This window comes from Pteropus alecto, unplaced genomic scaffold (assembly GCF_000325575.1).
Source record: "Pteropus alecto unplaced genomic scaffold, ASM32557v1 scaffold40, whole genome shotgun sequence".
Classification (NCBI taxonomy): domain Eukaryota; kingdom Metazoa; phylum Chordata; class Mammalia; order Chiroptera; family Pteropodidae; genus Pteropus; species Pteropus alecto.
This window is the reverse complement of record NW_006431919.1, coordinates 14,248,156-14,269,803: the sequence shown is the minus strand read 5'-3', so window position 1 is coordinate 14,269,803 and position 21,648 is coordinate 14,248,156. Positions and strand designations below refer to the sequence as shown.

Sequence of the window (21,648 nt, the reverse complement as noted above, 5' to 3'; positions counted from 1 at the left end):
AAAGAGTGCTCCATTACCACAGACGGGAAGAAAACACAGCATCCATCAGACGGAACCGACTGAAATGCGATTCCAGTCAAGTGTGAATGCCACCAAATGCATTGGAACTATTTGGGGAGCTGGCATGAAGGAATATGAGTCCCGTCCCCACCTCTCAGTCCACAGTTGGACATCGACACAATTCAAAAGCAGAAATTCGTAAGGTCATAACTTACACAAACGCAACTTGGTAACTCCTAAGTGAGGGTGGGAATAAGAAAGTGTGATAGAGATAAATCAGGGGTCTTTTTGCATAAATCGGGGCACTGATCGTTCTGCTGAGGTGTGACAAAGATGCTACACCATCAGCTTTGTGGGTTTTTTCCTTTTTCCTTTTTTTATTTTGCAAAGGGTTGCGAAGACTGTCTTTGGAGTACAAGAAAAAAGGAAAAAAAGAGCGATTGATCATTGCCTTTATTGTTAGCTTTCCACGGATGAGTGTTCACTGATAGAATTGGTTCAACTCCAAGATGCTGTCTTAGAAACAATTATTGTTTTCCACTAAAATACAACTCTAGCAGAAAACATTAATTTAAGTGATAACTGCCTAAATGCTTCAGAATCAAGAATGTGTGTGCCCTTTCATCATTGGACTTACAAGCACCAGAAAGGAATAAGGATAATAAAAAACAGAAATAATAAAAGATTTGACAGAAAAATGACAAAAGAGAGGGCTGGGATTGACCTAAGGGTTGATACAGCTGTCCCCTTTATCCATGGGGCATATGTTCCAAGACCCTCACTGGATACCTGAAAACTCAGATGCTACCGAACCATATGTATGCTACGTTTATTCCTATACATACCTATTATAACATTTCATTTATAAATTAGGTACAGTAAGAGACTGACGATGGAAAGTAATAACAAAATAAGACAATTATAACAATACACTGTAATGAAAGCTATGTGAATGTGGTCTCTCTCTCACACTGTACTTACTCTTTTTGCAATGAAGTGAGATGATGTAGTGCTACGTGATGAGATGGAGTGAGGTGCATGATGCAGGTGTTGTGATGTCAAACTAGGGTACCATGAAGGTTCCTTAACATGAGGGACAGTCTATCAGGTAACTACTAAGTGCTACTAAATGGGTAGACAGCATATACAGTGTGGATACACTGGACAAAGGGATGCTTCACTTCCTAGGTGGAAAGGCGAGAAAGTCCATCATGCTACCCAGAATGGTACACAATTCGAAACTTCTGGATTGTTTGTTTCTGGAGTTTCCCCATTTAATATTTTCAGACCACGGTTGACCGTGGGAAATGGAAACCAAAGTGAATCCTTAGATAAGGGGGGACTACTGTACTAGAATTTTAAAGCGCCACAAAAAAGAGTTTTTCTATACTAGTTTATTTAGGTTCTAGAGTTTAAACATGAACTGTATTAGCCTTCTTAATAGCTTCTTGCTTTTTTTTTTTTTTTTGCCACCCACACTTCACTATTCCATCGGCTAGGACCACCTTCTTAATTCCTTACCTTTTCTGTGCAGAATGAAGGAACCAGTTCACGAGCCAGGGTCCACCGCCACTACGTCCTTGGACCAGTCTTTGGAGACCAAAAATCCCTTCTGCATACCTTTCCTCCCTCCCCTGACTTCATTCACTCTTCCTGTGTTCTAATATTGATTGAGTATCTTCTCTGTGCCAGGCACTGTGCTAGCTACATGCATAGAGTAAAATGGGACACAAGGGAGACTGGTTCCTGTCTTCAGAGAGTTTAAATCCAGTGTTAGATGCAGTCAAATGGTGTGTTCGACAACAGAGGAGACCTGGGAGGAAGAACAATGGAAGGAAGAACAACCCAGGTCTGGGAGACCAGAAAGACTTCCTGGAGAAACCATCACTGTGTGCAAAGACCCTTAGGCGCGAACGTGGCGTATTCACCAACTACATACCCAGTAGGGTGAGGGTGAGAGATGGGGACTGGGAATTGCACAGGAGCCTTTTTCGATATGCCAACAGGGATAGACTATATCTAGGGAAGAAGGGGGCTCCACTGAAGTGTGTTGAGAAGCAGAGACGCTTGTTCAGATACGCATTTTATGGAAACTCTGCTAAGTAAATTGTGAGAACAGATTAGAAGATAGAAAGATGAAAAATAAAAAGGACCAATGAAAACCAATTAGATCTGTAGGCCAAAGATAATTGCAACGTGAGCTAGGTTGTGGTGGCAGAGATATAAAAATATTTGAGAGGTAAACTTGACATGGCTTGGTGATTTATTCTAGGTAGAACTGAGGAATAGGAAGGATGGTTTCTGGGTTTCTGGCTTGAGCAGCTGGTGAGATGACAGGTGTATGCACTGAGGTGAGGGAAACCGGAGAAGATTAAATGGAAGAATATGTTTTAGATACATGTGTTGAGTTTCACTTCAGAACTGCTGTTTTTGAATTGTCTATTGGACATCCTAGTTGAAATACCCAGGGGACATTCAGAGACATTGGGTAAAAGATTCAACCTGGAGAAATGGACATCAGGGCCATAAACTCGTAGGTAGTAATTTTAGTCATGAGTGCAGGTGGTTGCCCATGGGAGAACACATTAAAAGTAAAGGAAAAGGAGCTTGAGTTTGAACTTACAGATACCTTGGCATTTAAGGGATAAACAGAAGGAAACATTCATAGGAAGGCAGAAGTGGCCAGAAACATAGGAATGAGAAGAAGAAGAATGCAGAATCACTGATGACCAAGGGAAGGGCGTATCCAGGAGGAAGGAGTCGTGAAGGAGGGAAGTGTGAGGTATGATGAGAGATGTTTACTAAATTCAGCAAACAAGAGGCTATTTGTGAATGTAGTAAAAATAGTTACCAAATAAGTAAAAATAAGAGGCTGCAGAATGGGAACTGAGATAGAAGAGCGGGGCGGGTGGGTAGGACAACTCTTTTGAGAAATTTTTCTGTAAAGGAGAGGAATAATTTCCCACATATTTAAATCCTGTTGGCAAAGATCTTTCAGAGAAGAAACACTTAATACAGGGAGAAGGTAGGACCAGATGGGATCAAGAAAATAAGAGAGAGAGAAGAGGGATGACACTTTTTTCATTGATGGAAATAAGGAAGCCTCAACTCCGCTCCTGCACCCAACATCTGGTAGCTCTGTCCCGCTTCGTATTTGACTGAATGCTGATGAGGGTTAAATTGTGCCCCTCAAAAAGATAGTTTGAAGTCCTAATCCTTGGTGCCTGGGAATATGACCTTATTTGGAAATGGGGTCTTTGCAGATGTAATTAATATGTTACACTGGATTAGGATGAGCCCTAAATCCAATGACTGCTGTTCTTACAGGGACAGAGAGATGTGGAGATCCAGGGACACACACACAGGGAGAAGATGACCACATGAAGATGGATCCAGAGATTGGAGATGGGCTGCTATAACCAAGGAATGTCATGGTTGCCAGAGACCACCGGAAGCCAGGAGAGGCAAGGAAGGATTCTTCCCTAGAGTCTTTGGAGGGTGCATGGGTCAGACAGCATCTCAATTTTGGACTTCCAGTCTCTTAAACTGTGAGAGAATATATTTCTGTTGTTGTAAGCCACCAATTTGCAGTGCGTTGAAAATGGCAGCCAAGGAAACCAATACAGATGCTGAGGCCATGCATTCCCTAGGCTAGTTCCCTAGATAATGGCTGCATCACTCAAAACTTATTGTTAAAGGCAACTATCTCAAAGGTGCCATCAGCTCAGGAGAGCAGTTACTAAAAAGAACGAAGAGAAACACATTCCTTAAATCCAAGGAAGACTAGATTAGACAAACGTGCATCTTTTCTCATCATGTCCCATGGTGCCTTTTCCATTCTTTCTAACAGCGATCAAGCTCACACCCACAATCATGAATGATCTCAGATCTGAAAACATTCTAATGATCTGCAGTCAATAGGCCCAAGCTAGAATGTATCCTCCTTTTTGTTGCCCCAGTCTACCACTGCCCTTTTAAAGCTAGACCAATAAGGACGTCTTGAACACATCTCAACCTGCACCAAGTGCTAAATGATACAAAAAGACCAAAGAAATGACCCTTGTCTTTAAGTGGTGACAGTCTAATGTTGACACAAGTGACTTATATGCATGAAATACCAAGAGAATATTACAAATCAGAATGTAATGAGGTGCTAAATTGAATAAGGCGGACGATAAGACTGTTGTGCAAGTCTGACTCCCTCTGTTTGGGCAGAGTTGGTTGGGAAAGCTTTGGGGAAAAGATGGGACCTGTGCTTAGATAGATACTGGGTTAGCAATGAGGAGGAACGGTAGTTACAGTATCTTCTTTGTCTCGTGCCATCCTAAGCCTGAAATTCTTCAACAAGGCTAGGGGCTGGGTTGGGATAAAGAGCTAAATCCCTAACAACTCCACAGGGCTCCCAAATCAACTGAAGTAGCTGCAGACAAATCTCCAGATTCAGTAAAAATGCTCCAGTGCCTAACCATTCATGTTCATAGCAACTTCTGTCATCTCAGACTCATAGCCCCTAATCACTACGTATTTGTGGAATGAAATATATCTGAGAATATTAAACAGCTACCACTTTAGGGTCCTAACATTGTATTAAGTGTTCTGCATGCCCAATCTCTTGTACTTTCTTATTTTTTTTCTTTTTATCAAAAGAAAAATGCATGTAGTTTAAAGAATCAAATAGTTATACAATGTTTGGGTTCAAAAATAGTAATTCTTTTCCATACCATCAATTTCTTCCTTCCCAGAGGCAACCACATTTGTTTTTGTTTTTTAGCTGATTATTATTTTTTATCTCTAGATTATAAATAATATGCTTTGCTGCTATTTCTTGCATTTTCAATTTTAGGCATTATCTAGGAACTTCTTGCTATAGAAGATGCAGATCTGGCTTTTTCCTTGACTTGCTCAGTCCACATATGTACCTTTTCCATTTCCCTCTCCTCCTGGTATAATGCTTAGATCGCAATTCAATGTTTATACATCATTACGGCCATGCAAATGCTACTCCGAGCTGAGCCATGTAACACACTGACTATTTTTTATCTTTTGAGTATGTGTGTGTGTGTATATACATATACATATACATATGTGTGTGTGTGTATATATATATATGTGTGTGTGCATTTTTTTGTTTGTGTTTTTTTTTTTTTTTCTGGTGTTGTGCTCTTAAAAAACTACTTAAATTTCTACATATTTATCACTCTGGAGATTGATTTCTTTGGGTCAAGTTCCTGTTATACTGCTTAATCTCTATGTATCTTTAGGCGAGTTATTTAACCTCTCTGTGCCACAGTTTTCCCAGCTGTAAAATAGGGATGATGATTATCCCAAACCACAGTGTAATGGTGTCAATGTCCTCCAGCCACAACACCAACAAAGGCACAATGTGATCAAAGTTGGGTTGATTAACTCATCGCAAGGAGGGAGCAGACACACAGTGAAGAGCCATGGGTGCTTCAGTAGGAGGGTATTCGAAAGGGCTGTGATAGGTGGCTTTAGGAAGGGCTCAAAGAAATAGGTTCACTCTGATTTTGATGCCGCAGAGTGGGGATAATTCTATGGTCTGACATCTCGATATATTTTATCTATGGGAAGGGCTGACTAGAAGAGTCTAAAACTGTAGTTGGTAGAAAAAGAACAGTTACGCATTTTAGCTTGGAGAGGGGGATGCTTTGTATTTTTGTGTTTGTGTTTCTATCCATGTTTGGGCCATGTTATAAAGTGAACTTGTTTTTACTTTATCTCATTTCATCCCAGTCACAGAGTGGCCTTGCTGAGTGTTGTGTTCTGCAAGATTGTTTATGGTCAAGAAGAGAAGACCATAACCCAGCTGAGAATGCCAGGCTAGCTCCTAAGAGCATTGACGCCTGGATGTTAGTGCCAGGCCAGCCCCCAGAGTCAAGGGCTGCTTTTATCTTTCTCGGTGATGAGGATTAAATGGGTTAACATTTGTAAAAATAATTAGAACGATGAAATAAGCACTGTGTACAAATGGGTTAACATTTGTAAAAATAATTAGAACGATGGCCATTATGAAATAAGTCCTTAAAAATGTTATACATTCCTAGACTTTCAGTATCGTATAACATTTTTAAGGCCATTATGAAATAAGTCCTTAAAAATGTTATACGATACTGAAAGTCTAGGAAACAAAAACAGATAAGTTGGAAAATACCAAAATTAAAAACTTTTGCACATCAAAGGACACTGAACAGAGTCAAAAGGCAACTGCCAGAATGGGAGAAAATATTTGCAAATCATATTTCTAATAAGTGATTGATGTCCAGCATACATAAAGAACTTCTACAACTCAACAACAACAAACAACAAACAACCTGATTAAGAAGTGGCCAAAGGACCCGAATAGACAATTCTCCAAAGAAGATACACAAATGACCAATAAGTACATAAAAAGATATTCAACATCATTACATTGTTAGGGAAATGCAAGCCAAAGCCACAATGAGATACCACTTCATATGCATTAGGATGGCTACTATAAAAAACAAAAACAAAAACAAAAACAGAAAATAAGTGTTAGCAAGAATGTAGAGAAACTGTAAGCTTGTACATTGCTGGTGGGAATGTAAGATGGTGTAGCCACCGTAAAAAACATTATAGCATGTTGTCTGACAATTAAACCCAGAATTACTAGCTGATCCAGTGATTCCACTTGTGGGTACACACCCAAAAGAAGTCAAAGCAGGCATTCGAACAGGAATTTGTACATCAGTGTTTACAGCAGCATTATTCATAATAGCCAAAAGGTGGGAACAACCCAAGTATCCACTGATGAGTGCATAAACAAAAATAAGTGATATATAGATACCAAAATATTATTCAGCCTTAAAAAGGAAGGAAATTCTGACATATACTCCAACATGGATGAATCTTGAAGACATTAAACTAAGCGAAATGAGCCAGTCACAAAAGGACACATATTGTATGATTCCGCTTACATGAGTACTTACAGCCATCCAATTCTAGGAAGAGGAAATAAAAGGATGGTGGTCAGCCTGGGGGAGGGGGATGGGGAGTCAGAGTTTCATGGGCTCAGAGTTCTGTTGGAGATGAAAATGTTCTGAAGACAGAAGGGGTGCTGGCTGCACAACTATGTGAAGGGACTTAGGCTGTAGAACTTGTACATTTAAAAAGGGTAAAAATGGTAAGTTTCCTGTTATCCGTATTTATCATACTAGGTGTTTTTAAATTAAAAAGTAAACAATATCAAACTTGATCTCTGTTCCAACTCTCTAAATCTCCTTTCAAGATACTTAGATGCATCCGAATGTTATTTAATATTCCTAACAATCTGAGGAGTTGTAGACTCTAGTCCTGTTTTACAGATAAAAAGCAAAACAAAACAACAACAACAACAACAAATAAAACTGAGATACAGATTAAGTAAGTTGTTCAAGGTCATAGTGTTAGAAAGTAGTTAGCTATGATTTGAAGGCAAGTAGTATGGACTTCAGAGTCCCCATTTTTAAGAATATAGTGATTTTTAATTATCATTTTTGGGAGGAGTCTAAGAGGATCACCAGGGGCTGAGGCTATAACTGCCCATTGAGAAAAGAAATCTATTCTTTCATTTAACAGAGAATCGAGACATCTCTAACAAGGGACTGGGGTCACATTTTAAAGTGGCTCTTGAATATTATGCAGAGAAGCCAGTTAGAATTAATTGTAGTCTTTAAAGGAATTTGGGAGAAGCTGAAGATTCTGGGTAAAAATCGCTAGGGTAGGGAACTGTTAAGATGTCACACTGAGCCCCCGGGACATCTTGCCCAGGACAACTTTTTGTATGTACCTAGAAGCCAGGGACGGAGACGGAGAGGTGGAATGTACACAGTGCTTATCGATCTTGAGAATTTTGTCAATAGCTAGATTATTTGCTGAGCAGGAGCAGTTCTGGGCTGTATGTCACTTCCATAGTGTGTATCTCCAAAGGAATCACCTGTCCGTCTTGCTTGTGAGCTCACATGCACTGTGGTGTGGAAATTGCCAGGCTGGAAATCGCTGGACCTACAAACTACTTGTGTGTGAGTGCGCGCGCGCACGTGCGTGCGCACGAGGGTAGGGGAGTGTGGGGTACAAAAGAAGGGACAAGTGAAAAGCAAAGGCCCAATCTCTGTTTGCTACACGGCTGGGTCAGTTAGCAGTGTCCACAGAGTCCCGAGGACGATCAATTCCCAGTTCTCAGGGTGGAGACCTTGTTTAAGAGGCGGGCTGAGGCGCACTGGTCAGCGGTGGTGATGCTACGCTTTTTCCCCTGGCTGCCTTCAGCGTTTTCAACCAAGTGTCATAGGACTCCAAACCACGCTTTCCAGCTACAGCAAGGAAACTGCCAGGAGCTGCTTTGCATGACTGTGTGGATCTCAGTTTTGTCAATGGCCGAGAGGGCGGAGTGAAATCCACAGTCCAGGAAGAGGGGTCAGAGGGCCTGTAAATGCGGGGACAGCCTGATCTAGCTGGATGCAGGGAACTTACAAACACAGAGCGTTAGAGCAAGGAGGGACGCTGGGAGGCCCTTCCGGCCAATGCCCACCCTACGCAAGTGGGGAAACTGAGTGCGGGATGTTTTAATGACCCACTGAAGATCATGCGGTGAACTAGAGACAGAAAACCCAAGTTCCACTTTAGAGCTTTCCAAGCACACTCTTGCTTCCCACATGTATCAGACCATAGAATGACCAATGTCCCTTAATATGATGCTTTCATTGTCTTCTATACATCTCAATAAGCCGCACAAATATTTTAGAGGTTAACATTTAACAGGGCGGGAAGGGGAAAAGTCCTTGGAATTAGAAGATTGTGTTTGAAACTCAGGTCCTTCACCTCCCAGCTTTGCAACTTTGGGCAAGTTACTGAACTTCATTGTGTCACGGCTTTCTCATCAATAAAATGGATACAACGGTGGGGTTAAATAAAGGTTAACGAAGTGAGGTGTACAGAGTGCTTAGCATAGCAGCTGGCGTGGAGGGGGAGAGGGCTTCGGGCTGAAAGCCAAATCTGGTGTGGCTGTGCATTTGGACCAAGATTGGGGGCTGTTTCTGTGCCCTTCACAGCCCTGAGACAGCTCACTGAACTTGGCCTGCACTGCCTGGGGGGCTGGGAACTGCTCTGGAGATGAGGCAGCAAGGGCTACACCACTGCCTGGGTGCCAGGTAGCTTTGCATGTCTGACCCAGACATACAAACTGACAGAAGAAGAACTGGGGACCCAGCGGGTCACACACAAAAGAAATCTGACTTAGGAAAGCAAATGATGTTGGGACTTAATTTCCCGAGCCCAGAATCCAGAGTGACAATGAAGCTTCTCCTGGACAGGTGCAGTCTCCGTTAGCCGAGGATCCTATTGGGTTTCCTGGATTGGCCCTGCCTCTACTAGTCATGATGTGATTAAATACTATTTTCAAAACCTTCCCATTTCCTGATGAAATACAAAGTTCTAACATATCTAAAAACAGGCAAAACAAGTCAGATATAGGTATATTGAATATGCTTTCTAAAAGAAGTATATTCCCACAAGCTGAGACATGATCTACCTTCCTTCCCCATCCTTACCCATTTTTTCATAATATATGATGGAGGCCATAAATTAATAAAACGAAGGACCTGATACCAGGACCAGGAGGTCTCTGTACGGTGGAGTGAAGCCAAGAAGAGAAAGAAAAGCATAGAAAGAACAGACTATAAAGTTAAAATGCAGTGCCCTAGAAGAGGTGGGATAAGCAGCCTCACAATGTACAATGACTTAAAAAAATGAGTTGGTATTATCAGCACAGCACAATCATCAATGTGCATAATAATTGCTGTGAGCTATTTTGGAAATTCTAAACTAAATTAAATCACAGTGGGCATAATCTGCTTAAGAAGGCAAGAAAATTTATAACATATTAGAGGAAAAATTCTTCACGGAACCTAAAACATATAAGGGAAAGAAGTTTCATTAATTAGAAAAAAATACTATAGATTCCCTTCTTCTCCATTTAAATTCAGCCCCATGGCTGATGGGAGATGCCCAATAAATAAGGTTGTCTTTAGTTTTCATGAGAGGATCTAAAGTCTAACCTCTCTACGGCTGTCAAGACAAATTTGTAACAGAACAACTACTTTTTAGGGTCTGGGTGGTGACTATAACCTCATGGTTAGCTAATTCCCATAAAAATTTAGTTATGAGAAATGACATCTAAGGTCTATTGTCTACGGGACATGCAGTTTATACGGTTCTTTATAGAACTAAGGTGTATCCATGGATCAAGTTTTGTCCTTGGGCTGTGCAAATTTTGGATATTTGTAGAACATTTTTTTTTTTTTAATTGAAAAGGCTTCCTATGGTTTATGTGGAGGGAGGTTATAAGAAATCCTGACAGGAAATTCTTTACTATATGCATTATAGCACATTAATTTGGCCATCTAGAATTGTCTCCTTTCAGAGGAATTCCTTTCTGGCCTCACTATGAGGATTCGCAGTATTTCCCTGAAACAGCCGATTTGTTTTTATCTCATGGATGTTGTGTATCATGTTCTTTCTCTGTTTCTCTTTTTGCTTTGGCTTCTAGGAAGCTTCGAATCAAGTATTCGTCGATCTTAAATAACAGAACAGGACTTTACATATATGAGCCTATCTGTATGCTTTTCCCTCTAGATTTTTCCTATACCTTTATTACATTATCGAAGTATAGTTTTCCAGTTTTTTTAAAAAAATTGTCATAAGCTTTCACAAATTATTGGGGAGATGTAAGAAAAGGAATGAATAAATAAATGGATGGAAGGATGGATGGATGGCTAAATGAGTGAATGAATAACTGAAGCTTTTTTGCTTTATAGTGCTAGATGAAGAAGACAATCATTTAATTAGCTAGGCAACTGAATTCTTGGACCACTCTAAGCAACCCAAATCTTGCTGGTTTTGATGTACTGTTTTCATTAGAATTAACCAAGGCACTGAGATTTTAAAAAGGACCAGGGCATAGTTAACGTGCTTAGTTACAAACTGAGACCCTCCAGCTAGGACAGCTTTCTTGCCACATAAGAGGGGCTGAAAGGGACCTGGCAGAGGCATCCTGGTTACATGTCTTCTGTATGGTTTGATGTTACTAATGAGTGTTCTAAACCCCTTTATTTAGACTTTTAAGAAAACTAAAACTCATTCTTTTATGAGAGCAGAGGTAAACCAATGCCTTTGATTGCAGTGTGGCTGCCCGAATGTTTTCTGCCTCAAATGCTGAGAGCAAAGTGCAAACCCTATTCTGATTTGGAGGGTAGCTTATCATTCTTGCATCTGTGGGGACCACTATTATGCTGCCACTCAGATCCAGATTATTTTTTCCAGATGAGTTATTTCATAGGATTTGATATTATACTGATGTATATAAGAAATATCTCTGGAGCTCACCTGGCCAGGCAGAAGGCGGAACACAGGAAGAGCCACTTGCTGGAACTTGGATATCTCGAGGGGAAGGGAAATGCCACTCTTTTGAGCATCTCACTAGCCGTACCTGAGTACCTGCTCAAATGGCATAGATCAAAGGTTACAGCAATTTGGCTCCAAAGGTGCCGAGATTTTAGTACCGTCCACTAAAGAATGCAGTACAGTCATAGAAAATAATGACAGTCAAGCCATAAACGTAAAGTTTTGTTGTTGCTTCAAGGAGCTTTTCTTGTTGTCAAAAACATTTTAGTTGTGTAGTTTATGTCCAGCTTGTATCTATAGAACAAAGGTTCTTAGGGCGGGAAATGTGAACAGCGACTCATCAATGAAGGGCTTCGCTAATGTCAGATAATAACAGAAACAGTAAGAGGACAGCAGGAAATAATTTTTCACTGTCATGTATGGGCTGACTGTGTTGGAGGGGGTTTTATTTCATCTAAGAAAGAGATAGACCAAATCGATACCAGATCTTCAGGACACAAGGTCATTGCCAAGAGACTGACTAAAAAGAATTCTGTGTAATTAACCAACTAAACATAACGCAACCCATGACATGGTCACTTTGTTAGTGCCATGGCACCCACCCCCCAAATCCAGTCCTTGTCATCAAACTCAATTTAGGATACCCAGGAACATTTCTGCACTTTGCATCTTCCGTGTCAAACTCTATTTTCAATCCTTTATGTCAAATTTAAATTCATGGCCACTGCATTCAGATCTTGATAGAATCCTCAATTTGTCCTGGACCCCAAATCCATTCCATAAGACACATGGGCGTGCACGCGCGAGCACGCACACACACACAGATGTGAATGCACACATATATGAATTTGATTGTCACTCACCTTAGCTAAGTCAGAGTCTAGAATTTTGAATGACTGCCTGCCTGTTGGTGAGAGCTTTACGTCCTCAGGTAAGTGTGCTCTGAAAACAAGGGTACTGCGCAATGGGGTCTTCACCCCTTAGGTGAAGTAATCATATCAGCACAGCTCTTGTTTGGGATGAAAATGGACCCTCAAATTTTCTGTGACATTTTCCCCTGTTTCTGAAGCTTAAATCCCTATCAATCTTAACTGAGCTGAACAAATTGGTGTGAGTGATGAAAAATGGATCAGTTTGCCTCTGAATATACAGATCTGTTGTGTCCACCAAAATGAGGTCTTGATTAGGCATAAAGCCAACAAAAATACCCTATCAACAACTTACAATCAGAAACAACATCCGAAAGAAAAGAAATCACTCACAGCATTATCACTAAGAATACATTGTAGACTGCTCCGAAATACGAACTGACCTCTCTTAAGGAAGTCATCTTTGCTTGGGTATCCATATATGCATAAAAGGATATAGTTTTTAAAGCTCATTTTCTCGCTAATAATTGTCTGTTTTTAAAAAGCTATCAGCAGGTGCACCTCATTTCAAAAGCCTCTTGTCCTTCATAATACAATATTCATCACGATTACATAGTATGAAATAAAAAGCAGCAAAACATAAGTGAGGATAGTTCAATTAAATGCAACATAATCTCTGCAGCAAAAAAAAAAATGGTTCTGTAGCTAAAATCAGGTTCTGATGAAAGAAAAAGGGAATATATTTCCACATATTTTTAATTACATAGAATTTCCTCAAACATGATTTTTCATAATATATTCCATTAAGTTAACATCATATTTGAAGAAAGAGCATTTTCCGATTTCATTTTAAGCCTGATTTTGAGCAATTACAGTGTCATTGTTCTGCGGTAGAAAGGTTGAATTCATTTACTGTGTGGTTATGCTAGTTATGATTGATGTCTCTTCTCCAAATGATAAACCAATCACCCCAATGATGTAATGTCATTTTAAGAGTGCCATAATCACATTTCTCTCAAACTAGAAGCTCTGATGAGTTCTAATAAAGATTTATGGTAGATTAAAGGCCTTCATAATATCAACAATGGATTGCTCATTTGATGAGAGATTTGATTAGGTAATTTTTTTTGAAAAAGAATATGAGTTTACTAAATATATCAGGCCTGGCTTTGAAGAAGGGCATGGGCCATCATAAGGAGCAGTTCATCATTCCATCTCCAGAATGAATCATCTTGAATGTATTTAGGAGTTTCTCTCTAATTGCAGAGGTTGAGGCCAGTGGTGGAATACACTCATGGACAGAGCCAAAGCACAGTCTCATCAGAGAACAGTCTTGGCATGAAAAGCAATGTATGGTTTTGACAGGACACATTAGTGAACACCATGAGTGGCCAGTTCAGAAGATAACTCCAAAACCTTTGAGTCAGGAGCAATTAATATCTACAAATGTCTCCCCTTGGGCCATGGGTACATAACCCTAGAAACTGCTCACTCCTACATTCTTGTGTTTTCTGAATGTATCTCCAACAGGAGAAATCATGATTATTGCTGGGCCCGGGGCAATTTCACCTAAGATTTGAGGTTGAGAGCTAAGGCAATAGCCACGAAATCCTCAAAAGTGGGATAGAACTCCAGGACCAATTTCTCTGCTCTGTGAATATGAAAGCCACAATGAGAATTAGGGATTTAGAGGCAGTGCTTATCATGGTACCACGTGACCAGCTTGCTAAATTCAAGTACAGTGGCACAAGTAAAGGATTATAGGGGAAGTCACCACCCAAACACCTCAGACTCAGAAAGACGTTCCGTATTCATGTCAAGGGAACACATTTTCATAGCAAAATCACCTAAACAAACAAGGAAGAAACGTCAGAAGCCAACCATCAAAAACAAGAGATCTGAGATGCACATAAACTGGGCATATGAAGGGTTCCAGGGTCACCTGGCTATGACCAGAATCATAATAATACAAAAGTCACATTCTATTGTCTCTTTGCACGTTACCTTTGAGACCGGCGTGTTCTCACGTGCAGCAGTGGGCAAATTCCTTCCTGCCCAAAGAGGAAGGAATAAGCAAACTCCGTTCAGATAAGCAAAGCCTTATCTGTGACCTTCAACAAGTGTGCCCTGGAACTGCAATGCCACAAAACCACCAACGTGTTTCACCTTGATACTTCCCCCACATCAACTTTTCCCCGGCCCTTGTTTCAAAGTTGTCATTTTGCTGGAGACGCACATTGTCAAGCACACAACACCGCACATTCAGACACCACAGTTTTCCTTACCACTGCTGGAGGCTTGCTGGGGCCCTGAGCATGCTCTGAGCAGGTATGAATTGGGGGAGAATTCCTCATCAGGGTTGGTGTCCATGATCTGATGGGAGGTATTGCTGTCTAGCAATGGCATCTGGCAGCTAACGGGTGGAGGATTATGGGAGCTAGGCAGCTGAGCAGATGGGAGGAGGCTAGACGAGGATGTAGGTGGAATGGGACGACCTGGGAAAGAGGACAGAGGGGTCAAAGGTCAGCAATGAGTGTCATGAGAGCATTCAGAGAAAGTTACATTGAAACCACCTTGCAGTAAAAATACCTTGGGGGAAAAAAAAAAAAAAGAGGATAGAAAGAAAAGAAAATGTTCCAGATGTATTTTTTCGAGTGGTGTGATGTCTCTCCGAATGGCTAAATTCACACTACCAGTAATTAGTTGCATGTTTCAGAAAGCCGGCATGAGTAGACATAGCCATCTACGCAGCCAACATGGAACCAGTCTGGAAAATGTCCACTTCTTTCTTTGTCCCTTGCTGCTGTCCTAACCTAAATCCACATCATCTCTCACTCAACTGCCTCCTGGCTGATCTCCCTGTGTCCACTCTTGTCACACACCCATCTACTCTCAATTGTCCCCATGTCTTCTCTGTAGCCAGGACGGCATTTTAAAGATAGAGACCAGGTCATATCGTGCCCCTGCCTGGCACTTGCCAGTGGCCTCCTGTGGCATGCAGAAAGAAATCCCAACTCTTTAGGGTGACCTCTGTGTCTTGCCTACTCTGACACTAGCTGCCTTTCATTTCCCTCTCCGCTTGGCCCCTCATTTTCCAGCCAAAGTGGCCATCTTTACTTCTGCTGCCTGAACAGGCCCCATCATTCCACCTTCACAGACTTTACACTTCTTGTCCCCTCTGTGGGACATTCTCCCCCATCTGCCACCCCACTAATTTTCACAGTCCCGCTTTTTCATTCGAGCCTTCCCTGATTGTCTTTTTGAAAGTTGCTCACCTATCTTCTCTAGCCTATTAATTAGCCTGTTTAAATATGTTCATAGCCTTTGTTACCATCGGAAGATGGACCTTTGTCTATTTTATTCACTCTTGCATCCTTGATGTCTTCCTAACAAACAGTACTTGAACGAATGAATAAATGAAGTAGGCTAAAACCAGATTAATTAGTTTAGATTAGAGTGGAGGAGAGGTGGAAAGGGTGACACATTTGCATCCCAAAGAGCTGACCGATGCCCCTACTCTCTCCACCATGAGGTTTTTTTTTTTTTTTTTGGAGTGGGGGGAGGTGTATCACAGGAAATTCCTATAAATAGCAGCACAGCCACTTCAGGCCACGAAGAGGAGCAGCCAGCCTGGCGGGAGATGTGCAGTGATTTGGCATTGCCCTTGAGTCAAGAAGTCCTCCCGCATGGAAGGCTGCGTCAACCTCTCTGTTCACATGGCGAGGAGCTCCTGGCAGCCAGATTGCTGCAGATAATTGCCATGTGTACTTTCACCCAAGTTACCCTTACATCGGATGGTCCTCGCAAGTGTTGCCTGCTGGTTGGTTCATTTGGGAAGCTCAGAAAGATGAGCCAGGAGTAGCAGCCCACAGGATATGCCCCAAAGCCAGGAGTACAGAGGAAAGGGTAAGGTGTTGAGAAAGCAAATGGAAGAGTCGAGTTTGAGTTTCAACTCAGACAACAAGCTCCTGAGTCAGAATCAATATGTTTTCCTGCTTTTAGATGTACTATATATGGGGAGACAGTTTCAGGCACCTCAAATGAATGCCAATTTTTGTCGTTGCTTTTATAATTGCATTTCCCAATCTATTCCTCACTGTGTGAAATGTTGTTGATAGATCAGTTTGGCTCAATATAATGTACAGATGCCTCTTATGTGCCCTCTGAGACACTGTAGAAGCAAAAATAAGCAAGGCATCATTCCTGCCCTCAGAGAACTCACGGTACAGCAGGGGAGGCAGACAGGATGTCACTTCACTGCCACGTGATAAAGAGCAGGACGGTAGTGTGTAAAGATATGGTGCTGTGGGGTGGAAAAAGGGACACTTGGTCCAGCCTGGCCAGGTAGAGGTAGAGGTGAGGAACCCTGGGAATGGTGGTGCCTGAGAAATCTTCAAAAGAAGAAGAAAGGAACTTAGGTGGGAGGAAAGTTGATGACCAAGAGCACAGAGGCATCGAACCACTAGCTTCTTACCCTTTTAAGGGTGGTAGTGAAAAAAGAAATAGGAGATAAGACACTCCTAAATGTTAGGGGCTACTTCCCAGGAACACAACTACTGCCCAGAATCACCCCTGAAATAGACCAACTGATAAATGGAGTTTGACTTGAAAAATTCAATGCATTCATAACTGGGAGCCTAGAATATGAAGCACGATATTCTTGCCAGATAACCCAGCAAAGTTAGACTGAACACTTCAGAGTTTCACCAGAATCAGTACTCACCTTCTCCCATAGGTCTCTGTCTAATAATAATAATAGCTATCGTTATTATTTTAACTGCTAATGTTTTGTGCAATGACTACCTGACACTCACTGTGTTAGCCACTTTATATATATTACCTCATTTGATTCTCAAAACAATCCTATGAGGTTAGAGGTATTATAATCCCCATTTCATAGGTGGGGGAAACTGAGGCACAGAGAGGTGAGATGGTATAGCTGGTAAGTGACATGGGCCAGGAGACAAACTCAGGTTTGTCTAGTCCCAAATCCACTCTCCAACTGCTCTGCAGAGTGTTTTCCCTAACAGCATGGTGACAAAAAAGGAACAAGGTGACATACAAAAAAAGGGGGTGATTTACAGGAAATCATGTTCCGGTTTCCCAGCTCCCAATCCCAAGGCACTCTCAAGATTTCAAATCAGAAACATTTCTTTGAATAACCATTTATGGCAGCCATCATCCAGCAGAGTTCAAAGCTTTTCTCGTAATTTTGTTACGAAGTTCAAAGTGGCTTCTTCGTCGCAGTGTTACTCTCTGCCTTCTTCAAGGCTCCTGAATGCAGAGGTGTCCTGACCAGGCCACTGTGAAGTTCGTGTTGACGTCCATTTAGCAGCGAGGCTCTGGTAGCAACAGATTTCCACTCACAATCAATAGGCTTTAAAGTTTGTATTGAGGCATATCTGAGACTGCACGTTGAAGAACAAGGATGGCTGGAAGCCAATTTTTAAATTCCTTTGAGTGACTGAGGTGGAACTGAAGTTCAAGTGCAATTTTCCAGGAGGCTGATATGATAGTTGCTGTGAAATCATTCTTTATATGAACTTTTTGAAATTTTGTTCAGCATGAATTCATTTCATATAGTACAGACAGAACTGCTTTTTAATTTATACAAATACAGACAATGGAAGAGCAGTCATAACACAATGGGGTTACTTCGGTGTATTGAAATACACATCACAGAACTGTGTGATTCCTGTTACTTTAAATCTGTGCTTTGGTAGCATCTTAAACTTTGCTTGCTGGTACCTACCATTCATTACTTGGGAAATTTCTCAGTCCCTTAATCTGCCCCCAATCAGATTGTACGCTGCTGTCTATTTGCTATGTCAGTTGCTAATTTTGTTCATTTATGCTACATTTTTCCCCCTGACTATTCCAACTGACAAAGACCATCTGTACAGACACAGACAGGTTCCAAAGTACAGGGGAGAAAGCTGGAACTTACACAGGCTCACTTTATAGACCATGATTTCTTTCTAAAATACCTAGTGTGGGACGGGCATGTAACCAGGGACTATGCACTTATTTGGTTCCTAGTTTATGCACTAGGGAGAACCTCTGACCCCCAAAACTATGTTTGAAGTCCATTTTGAATGGGTATAGAGTCCCTGGAAAATATATAGAAAACCATGTTTAACTGATCTATTAAAAAGCAAGAGGAAACATGCAAAGGCAGCAATATGTCATTCATTAAACTCATATGGTCTTGCGTATGTGTGGGTGTGTATGTGTGTGTTTTCCAAGATCCCCACATAAATCAAAGTCTAACTAATTATTTGTGGTGACTGGATTCCTCACAACCTTAAAAATGGGGGGACTAATTCAAATTCTTCTAATTTATCTGTTTCCAAATGAGATTATGTGATAGTTTCGAACTCAAAATTTTTCCGATTAAAAGACCCAGCTGGATAAAGCAGTTCCGTGGTAACTGATACATTGGTGGTGGCTGTTCGGAATGCTGCACTGAGAAGGATTCTGAAGATGACCTGGGTTCAGTGGGGACAGTGCCATCGTCAATTAGAAAATCTATGGACTAGCAGTGGGTGAAAGGTGGCAGATGCACAGTGCTTCTTTGCCAGCCATGCTCCAGACCATTTATCATCTGCTTCAGCCATACTGGAAAACTTTATCCTACACCATCTGTGGTTGAAGTCACATTGCTCTAACTCCCACTGTCTCAATTACAGTACCATTTTTCTCCTTAAATTGATTTGGATCTTGATTTAGTTCTCCCACCCAAGATTAAAGGGCTACAATCTCCTTTCTATCCCCAGAGCAGTAAATATTATTTATGAAATTGCTGCTCGGCCCAACTGTTGTTAATATATCCCCTAATTTATGATAGAGGGTGTGTTGCAAATCAGGTCTCAAAATTTACTTAAAACAACTGGTTCTTTTTTCATTCAAAAGATTAATGGCAAGCAGATATTAAAATGTTCTGTGTAGACCCTGCATAATTGATCTATGCAGTGATGGGGTGTCAGGATATTTGGTGGACCACAGAGACATGATTGAGTTTAAAAAAAAAAAAACAAAAAGAAATAAACAAAACAAAAAAAAGTTACCAGGAGCAATTAAATGTACAAGAACAAGTTCAATGACTTTGTTACCCTTATGTATGTGATCTGTTTTGTGCTAAGAACTGAGCTAAGATTTTGCATGCATTTTTCTGTTTTAACATTCACAACTTCCCTACGAACAAAGCAGTATTATCATCTCCATTTTCTAGTGAAGAAACTGAGGCTTAGATGGACTAACTTTCCCAACACTGCAGGCTAGCAGACGGCAGACTGGCTGGGATTTGAATCCAGGCAGTCTGACTTCAAAATCCAAGCCTCGAATGGTTCATCCCACTATTTCTCCCATTAGACAAGACTGATTGCTAAAAAAAAAATGAATGAGTTGTGAACCCCAAGCTCAGTCCTCTTCTGGAATGCACATAGAGGTCAGCCTAAGGAGGTAATTAACTATGGGTAGAAACAAAGCTCCTTCTAGAAATAGCCAGAGTGACTGCTCTCACAGAATAAATGATGTCTAAAGAAAGCAAGCAATTCTTAAGTTAAAAACTGGAAATCTTTTGTGGCTTCGTAAGTTCAAGGACTTACAAAAACAGGGCCTTTGTATTAAAGTTGAGTACTGCAAAGTATTAACATAAGGAAAACAGTTGGTTAGGGGATAATCCTAAGACTTGCTGTTTATTTAGACATCTGACTAAATTATTCATCCCACCCAAATGCTTGGGGTCTGTGAAGCCACTAGTTTTGAAGGTGTTTAAAAGTGAGGTACAGGAATACGTGTGCAAATAGAAATAATTTCGAAACCTGCATGAAATATTGCTCTCCTTTAATTTATAATGAGTGGATTTTTTAGGAGTATCATCCTGCTTGCTCTTGAGTTCCATGAGAACATTGCTAAGGCAAACGCATCAGATTTTTCAAGTTCTGCCTCGTTCTGCACGGGGCACTTGAGGAGGGCTGTGTGATGGGACAGTCTTCATCAAGCTATGATGGCTTCGAGGAGGTACATGGCAGCCATCACCACAACCACAAAAGGCACAAGGCCTGACAACAACGCTTGCTGGACTCCCCATCTCCAGCTGAATGGGATGTGGATGAAGTCACTGCACATCTATTCGGCCTATTTTATGTGCTATGTATCAGACTCAGGAATTGCATTTAGTCTCCTCCCACCATGATCACAACCCTGTTTAGAGGCTCAGGGATGTTAAGAGCACACGTAAAGGGCGAGCCAAGATGCACACTCAGGTCTGCGAGCTACCCAAACTATGATGGGCTATTTCTAAACCTGGAGTTGCCTCCCACTCAAGTTCACCAGCTAAATGGTTTCTTTGTCTAATCCAGCGGTCCCCAACCGTTTTGGCACCAGGGACCGGTGCTCCTATGAGAATCTAATGCCTGATGGTCTGAGGTGGAGCTGAGGCGGTGATGCTGGTGTTGAGGAGTGGCTGCAAATACAGATGAAGCTTCGCTGGATCATCCGCCACTCACCTCCTGCTGTCCGGACAGTTGCTAACAGGTCACGCCCAGTACCAGTCCCCAGCCTAAGTCTAATTCATCCCATTCTGAATTTCTACTCTGCTCCAAATGAAACTCTGGTCTCCAATAGATGTGATCACCTCCTCATCTTTTGCAAGTGTTCATTTCTGTCTTCATGTCTGCAGCGTTTCTCTGTGCTCTGCAATTGATTCCCAACTTCTTGGCCTACCTGATGCATCTGTTCTCCAAAGTCCCTGTGAGAAGTAGAGAAGGCACAGACTTTGGAGCCAGGCTGTCTGAGCTCTGCCACTTTCTGTGTGAGTCTGAGCAACTTACTCACCCTCTCTGGGCCTCTCTGAAACAAACCTGACTTCACGTGTTCTTGTGATAATATACATAAGGCCTGGAGAACTGCGTTGACACATAGTAGATGCAAGGGACCCAGAGGGAGCTAAGGAGACTTTCGGCTTATTGGTTCCAGTTGGTTTACAAGCATCTACTTTCTAATATATGAACCAATTTATTCTCCACCTTACCCTAATTTTTTTTTCTTTAAGTCACCTTGAGTTGGTTTTTGTCACTTAGAACTCAAAGCATCCTGCCTGAAACTGGTCAATGAACTCATGTGAAAAGTTGACTTGGCCATCATCATGTAGTTACTCAGAAGAACAGGAAATAAATTCCAGATTTTCTGCTTTTGGAATTATGAAATTTTCATGTTCTATAAGCTGTCTCTATGTTAAATTATGAGAAATCAAACATGCGGGGTCCCAGAGAAACCATTTATGGTGAGAGATATTTAGTTTATTTATAAGAATATCGCAAGCAGTGGAGAGAGGGGCCGGGGGAGAGAGAGAGAGTGAGAG

At 41.3% G+C, this 21,648-nt stretch overlaps 1 protein-coding gene across 1 annotated transcript in view; it reads right to left on the bottom strand.

The window, feature by feature from the left end:
- The window catches only part of TENM2 (teneurin transmembrane protein 2), an 845,679-nt gene that overhangs the window by 321,645 nt on the left and 502,386 nt on the right, over nt 1-21,648 (bottom strand). The window contains exon 3 of the mRNA XM_025042998.1: nt 14,570-14,779. Within this exon, the coding sequence (XP_024898766.1) occupies nt 14,570-14,779 (210 nt within the window). The remainder of the gene's footprint in view (nt 1-14,569; nt 14,780-21,648) is intronic.